General features: G+C 34.0%; 1 protein-coding gene across 1 annotated transcript; it reads right to left on the bottom strand.

Annotated features, from left to right (window-relative positions):
• Positions 1-6,267: 6,267 nt before the first annotated feature.
• Positions 6,268-7,149, bottom strand: LOC136025694 (protein adenylyltransferase FICD-like). The gene has a single exon (XM_065701672.1). It carries the CDS (start codon positions 7,147-7,149, stop codon positions 6,268-6,270), a length of 882 nt encoding a protein of 293 aa, XP_065557744.1.
• Positions 7,150-7,445: the final 296 nt, after the last annotated feature.

Raw genomic sequence — 7,445 nt, 5'->3', positions numbered from 1 at the left:
TCTTTTTTTTTTTTTTAGTTTATTTAGATTTTTAGATTTTTTAGTTTTTTTATTAGTTTTTAGTTTTTTTGTAGTTTTTACCATTTTTTTAATTTTTTTAGTTTTTTTTTTTTAACTTATGTCCTGGTCGTAATTTATACTCCCTGTGTCCCGGTCGTCATTTGTGTCTCGGTGCTTTGTTGATTGCTAATTTATATTATATTTATATTTATATTTTTTATATTTATTAATATTTTTTTAGTTTTCTTTTTCTCTTATTTTTCAGTTTTTTCCTTTTTTTTAGTTTTTTCTTTTTTAGTTTTTAGTTTTTTTTTGTTTTTTACCTTTTTTTAGTTTTTTTAGTTTTTTTAGTTTTTTAGCTTTTTTAGTTTTTTTATTAGTTTTTAGTTTTTTTTTAGTTTTTGCCTTTTTTTAGTGTTTTCAGTTTTTTTTTTAGTTTTTAGTTTTTTACCTTTTTTTAGTTTTTTTTTAGTTTTTTAGCTTTTTTAGTTTTTTTTTTCTTTTTAGTTTTTTTTGTAGTTTTTACCTTTTTTAGTTTTTTTTCTTCTTTTGTATTAGTGTGAAATAATTCAGACGTCATATGCGGACAAACACGACGTCACTGGACAGACAGACAGACAGACATAACCCACAAACAACTTATTTTTATATATATTTATTCATATTTTTTTAGTTTTCTTTTTCTCTTTTATTTTTTAGTTTTTTCCTTTTTTTTAGTTTTTTTCTTTTTTAGTTTTTAGTTTTTTTTTAGTTTTTTACCTTTTTTTAGTTTTTTTTAGTTTTTTTAGTTTTTTAGCTTTTTTAGTTTTTTTATTAGTTTTAATTTTTTTGTAGTTTTTGCCTTTTTTATTTTTTTCAGTTTTTTTTAGTTATTAGATTTTTACCTTTTTTTAGTTTTTTTTAGTTTTTTAGCTTTTCTAGTTTTTTTTCTTTTTAGTTTTTTTTTGTAGTTTTTACCTTTTTTAGTTTTTTTCTTCTTTTGTATAAGTGTGAAATAATTCAGACGTCATATGCGGACAAACATGACGTCACCTGATCCACGATCCACAGATCCACAGACAACTTATTTTTATATATATAGATATATATACTAGCTGTTGCTATTGTTGCTGCCAACACCTAGTTGGTGGGGCGCTTCGCGCCCCCCCAAGCCCCCCCGCGCGCGTAAGTCGTTACGCGCCATATTAGTTATGCGCCATTGTAGTTGTATCCCTGTGTCCTACCTGTGAATATAGATAGATTTATATATGTGTTTCAAACTACGCAAAAATTGCGAATAAACAACATTCTTGGCTTTCCCATTGTCTGTGCATATGCAAAGCCGTATGTACTAATAATGACGTCATATACAAACGCTCTTTTTACAAACAAACAAACATGCATCCACATAACTCGTTTTTATATAGATAGATACAATACAATTTAACTGTGTAAAACTTGCGAATAAAGAACATTCTTCGCTGTCCAATTGTCGCTGCATATAAATACATTGTCAGGTTTACCGACCCTCGAACATGCAACGTACAATTGTCCATGGGAAAAACAATCAGGATTAAGATCTATACCACATTTTTCTAATGATTGACCTTGAGCTTTGTTAATGGTGATTGCAAATGCTAATCGAATTGGGAATTGCAATCTTTTAAATTGAAAAAGCAGATCCGTTGGAATCATGGGAATGCGAGGAATAAGAACAGCCTCACCCTCATAAGGCCCTGTCAAGATTGTGGCCTCTATTAGGTTTCCCATTGTTTTTTTTTACGGCAAGTCGCGTGCCATTGTAAAGCTTTGGTGGGTTGATATTTCTTAAAAGTATTATTGGTACGCCTATTTTTAGTTGTAGCACGTGTGGTGGAAACCCTGAGAATAATATCTCGAGGTAAAAACTGATCACCGACCATAGCGATGGCCACTTCGTCGATGGTTGGAGCATTGTATCTACGCACATGTTGGCCAGGAGGCGTTTTGTCAGCGGAAATAACAATTTTATGCGTATAAGTAGGCATCAAATCGATGGCTGTTTTGAACAGACGCACTAAATTATTATTTTCGTGGAAAAGATGTTGTAATTGGGAAACGATTGTCCTTTCAATGTTGGGAGAAATTTCGCAACGTGCATTCAATTCAGAATTTCTATCACTGATGAAGTACAATTGTAAAAATTTATGATTCTCGCCTGACAATGGTAGAAGAGACCCTGCTCTATGATAAACTTGCCCTTTTACTTTGAAAGTAGACATAAATTGATCTGGATTTTCAATTTGGGCTCCAAACGACGTCATTTGGAAACATGAGTTGTATTTTCTGATTCATTTATATTCCTTATGTCCCGGTGTCCGGGTCGTCATTTATATCCCCCTGTTTTATATCCCGCTTATTTTTCGGTTTTTTTTTTTAGTTTTTTTTTTACTTTTTTAGTTCTTTTAGTTTTTACGTTTTTTAGTTTTTTTAGTTTTTTAGATGAATTTTTTTTTTAGTTTTTTACCTTTTTTTCTTTTTAGTTTTTATTGGTTTTTACCTTTTTTTAGCTTTTTATCTTTTTTATTTTTTTTTTATTTTTATTTTTAATTTTATTAGTATTCTTTTTCTCTTCTATTTTTCATTTTTCCTTTTTTTTATTTTTTTTTAGTTTTCAGTTTTTTAAGTTTTTTCCTTTTTTTAGTTTCTTTAGTTTTTTAGTTTTTCGGCTTTTTTATTTTTTTATTAGTTTTTAGTTTTTTTGTAGTTTTTGCCTTTTTTTAGTTTTTTCAGTTTTTTTTAGTTTTTAGTTTTTTACCTTTTTTAGCCTAACCAGGATTTGAACCTGGGACCTTCATTCTCCGTTCTGACACCCTCTCTCACCGAGTGACTACTCCAACATGTTCATTTTGGTGTTTTAAATGGTATATTATTAACCAAATTAATGTGTTTTACAATATACTAAGCATCGTCATAAGAAAAATGACGGCAACTAATTTCATGACGTCAGCCGAAACATGACGTCACCTGATCCACAGATCCACAGACCCACAGACAGACCGACAACTTATTTTTATATAGATAGAAGATAGATAGATATACTAGCGGTTGGGGTGGCGCTTCGCGCCACCCCAACACCTAGTTGGTGGGGCGCTTCGCGCTCCCCAAGCCCCCCGGCGCGCGTAAGTCGTTACGCGCCATATTAGTTATGCGCCATTGTAGTTGTGTCCCTGTGTCCCACCTGTGAATATAAATAGATTTATATATGTGTTTCAAACTACGTAAAAATTGCGAATAAACAACATTCTTGGCTTTCCCATTGTCTGTGCATATACAAAGCCGTATGTACTAATAATGACATCATATGCAAACGCTCTTTTTACAAACAAACAAACATGCATCCACACAACTCGTTTTTATATAGATAGATAGATAGATAGATACAATACAAATTAACTGCGTAAAACTTGCGAATATACAACATTCTTCGCTGTCCAATTGTCGCTGCATATAGATACATTGTCAGGTTTACCGACCCTCGAACATGCAACGTACAATTGTCCATGGGAAAAACAATCAGTATTAAGATCTATTCCACATTTTTCTAATGATTGACCTTGAGCTTTGTTAATGGTGATTGCAAATAATAATCGAATTGGGAATTGCAATCTTTTAAATTGAAAAAGCAGATCTGTTGGAATCATGGGAATGCGAGGAATAAGAACAGCCTCACCCTCATAAGGCCCTGTCAAGATTGTGGCCTCTATTAGGTTTTCCATTGTTTTTTTTACGGCAAGTCGCGTGCCATTGCAAAACTTTGGTGGGTTGATATTTCTTAAAAGTATTATTGGTACGCCTATTTTTATTTGTAGCACGTGTGGTGGAAACCCTGAAGGATCTATGGAATTTAAAAATTCAGATGGATAATTAACCGCTTCATTTGGTTCCAAAACTGTGTCGACTGACTTGTAAAGGACTGCCTGGTCTCGAATCTTGGTCAAAACAATATTGTTGATTTCGTGGACGTCTATATTTTTGGGTGCGAGAATTGCTCTTTCACTTAGCCATTTATTATTTTTATAATTTTTTATAATATTCGGAAATACTTTTTCAATCAATTCATTTTTGGACGTCACTAAATTACAGAAATCAGCAGGTAGTTGTATACGTCCTGAAATTGAGTCTACTGGGAGCTTTCCGTTTCCAATTGCCAGCAATTGATCTGAAAATGTTTGACCAGAGTCATCGTTTTGCAATCGGACACGCATATTTATAGTTAATTTTAATATTTTTACGTGTGCCCATAAATTAGAATTTTTCAGGCAAGCATTCGTTTCGTCTGCAGGAGTTTATCTAGGTATTATAGGTAATGTTTGCCTGAAATCTCCCACAAGCAATATTAATGTGCTGCCAAAGGGTTTCGACTTCCCTCTCAAATCTTTCAAGCATTGATCCAGAGCCTCGAGCGATTTTTTGTGTGCCATTTTGCACTCATCCCAAATAATAAGTTTGCATTGCTGCAATACTTTACCCATCCCAGATGATTTGGAAATATAGCACGTGGGAGTTTCTGTAGAATGCAAATTCAGAGGCAATTTCAAAGCGGAATGAGCAGTTCTTCCACCAGGCAGCAATGTTGTGGCTATTCCGGACGACGCAATTGCCAACGCTATATCATTTTTTGATCGAATTGATGCCAGAATCAGTTTTATCACAAACGTTTTACCAGTACCTCCTGGCGCATCCAAAAAGAAAATTTCTCCAACGTTGTTATCGGCACAATGCATTATCGTATCATAAATTTCTTTTTGTTCCGACGTTAACTTGGAAATGTTATTTTGTACCTACGACAATAGATCACTCGTACTGTAACTTTGTTCACGATCCAATTCTACACATGTCGAAACAGCAGCGATACGGTTAGGTGAAGGCATTACCAAATCCTGAAGAGGTTTGTTTGCCATACGTATGCACAAATCTTCTATAATAACTAAAGTGTAGTTATAATTTTCTGATGTAAAATCAAAAGTCATATCTGACGTCTCTAACTGTTTTCGATGGAGTATATCTTCGGACATTTTTGACTTATATTTTTCTTATAACTTTGTAGGAGCTGATGGAGAGCAAGTTGTTAAAATGATGCCAAACAATGCACGAATTTGACTTGGGGTTGACGTTTAGCACGCGTCATTGATGCAGTTATCCCAGTGTTGGTCATTCTCCAATAAATTCAGAGCTTGGCATGCACTACGGTAAGTGTCATGTATAGTACCGTTTACAGTTCTCAAACCGTTTACTGTGGATTCAGGGCTCTTTGTTGCACGTTGGTTTCCGTGAAATAAACACGTTGACCATTCTGTAAATGTACCGCTAAGTGAACAACAGCTGGACTACGTTCATGTATCGGAAATGAAAGAATTCGCCAAACAGCTTCAATACTGCTTATGTATCTTCCAGCCTGATATTGTACGATTTCGTCAAAATCTTTTATTTTGGGCTGCAAGCCAAAAACTGCCATGTCACTGCCTTTGTTGACGTATTTGCATATGTATTTGATTGCCTTTACGGAGTTAAAGTATTCAACGTTTATGTGTGCATTAAATGTTTTTGTTAATAATGGGGAATATGGAACAACCCACTGGTTATCTACTTCGATGGTGTTACCGTTACGCTTCTTTATTATTGCTGTTTTACCGCCATCTTCAGTAGATCTTCTTCTATATTGTGGGTAACCATCATTGCCAGTAATTATGTTTGATACTAAAAGTCGAGGATATTGCTTTGTGCACCTTCCTTTAGCCATGCATGGTGAATTTTCGTTTTGTGCACCGCAAGGTCAATGTATCATATTTTTTACAATAATATCATGTAACCCCTTATCGACATTTTTATCAGGTATTTCAGCGGAAATCACATCATCAATTTCGTTCGAAGTAATTTTTTTATATAGTCAGATTAGTATATTTGCGTGGGGCAGACCTCGTTTTTGCCATTCCACGGAGTACATCCAGTATCGCAGTGACCCAAACACTTCAAGTTTTACTATGTAGTTTATCAGTGATTTCAACTTTTGCCGGAAGACACGGGCCGTAATGTCATGCTTGTGAACCGCCGATTGTCCTTAAAGTAAAAGCTGCAGTATCTCGTCCCAAGATTGATTACATGTAAATGTAATAAATAAATCTGGACGACGATAGAGACGAACATACGCAATAGCATCTTGAGCATATTCATGCATATGACGGGGACTGCCAGCATATGACGAAGGTAAAATTGTTAATCTTCCAACGTTTGTGGTATTACCGTCATTTATAACTGCATCTCGCACATGAATGTATTGTATTGTTGGATGAGGCTGGCGCCCGGACTAATCGCCGAAAGAATGAAATCTAGGCTTTCCTCTGTCTCATGAGCGATAAACCTAATAAAAGAGCTGATATCGCCTAGGTTAGCATCTATTATTGCTTGATAATATTGACTTCTTTTTGATCTGTGAATTATTACAAGAGGATAATTTTTCTTCATCAATATCAAGTTCATGAGTAACCTGGATACTCTTCCATTGCCATCAACAAATGGATGGATAGACACCAGCTTAAAATGAGCCATTGCAGCGTACTTAATGGGATGTAATTTTCTGGCGTCATCTGAGTTGAGCCATTTATAAAATTTTTCCATTAAAGACTTTACTCTTCGGGGATGTGGACACTTATGATCTCCAACAGTCACCCGCACACGTCGATAAACTCCACTTTCCTTAGGATTTACCCTACCTAATACATGGTAATGCAATTTTAAAATTACCTCTTCTGATATTTTCTTTTCTTTTTTGAGTAGAATACTTCGTAGATAATCTAAAGCGTCTTTAAGTCCGATAATCTCGTTAACGTCTATTTTTAATAGTTTAATGTTTGAATAATTTACAGCGTTTCGAAGTTTGGTAATTTCTTTAGGTTTCCAATTATTTTTATTGAATATATCAGGATCTTCAAGCACCATACGTACCTCTTTTAAGGTAAAGCTGTTTCCTTCAATGGACGCAGAATTGTAAATATAGTGGTTGTCTGTGTCAACTGTTGCGTCTTCTATCTTCTTGAATATGTCTTTTGTCAGTTGAGCTGGAGGAATTAAACTCTTATAATTTTTGTTTGCGCATCTCTGTAGCAGATACTCGTCTTGTTCTTTTACCATACGCTTTGTTCTTTTCTTTACACTTTTCTTAGGTTCCTTTTTTAAGAAATAAAAAACTTTTGGTAAATGTTTCATCTTAAGAACCAAAATATTACTTTCTTATAAATCGTAATGAACACATAATAGTTCCTCCCTTTTTTAATTGGCTTAAAAAAATATTCAGCCTCGGTGATTTCTCACAGATATAAATTCATTTCAGCTCTTACAGACAGGATATTTTTGCAATTGCTGAAAATCAGAACTATTATTAGACACAGTTTCGATTTTTTAGATCTAGTTATGTGAGTAAGTACCTA

Source organism: Artemia franciscana, chromosome 4 (assembly GCF_032884065.1).
Source record: "Artemia franciscana chromosome 4, ASM3288406v1, whole genome shotgun sequence".
In the NCBI taxonomy this organism is placed as follows: domain Eukaryota; kingdom Metazoa; phylum Arthropoda; class Branchiopoda; order Anostraca; family Artemiidae; genus Artemia; species Artemia franciscana.
Note: the sequence above shows the minus strand (reverse complement) of the source record. Positions and strands in the feature narration are given on the sequence as shown.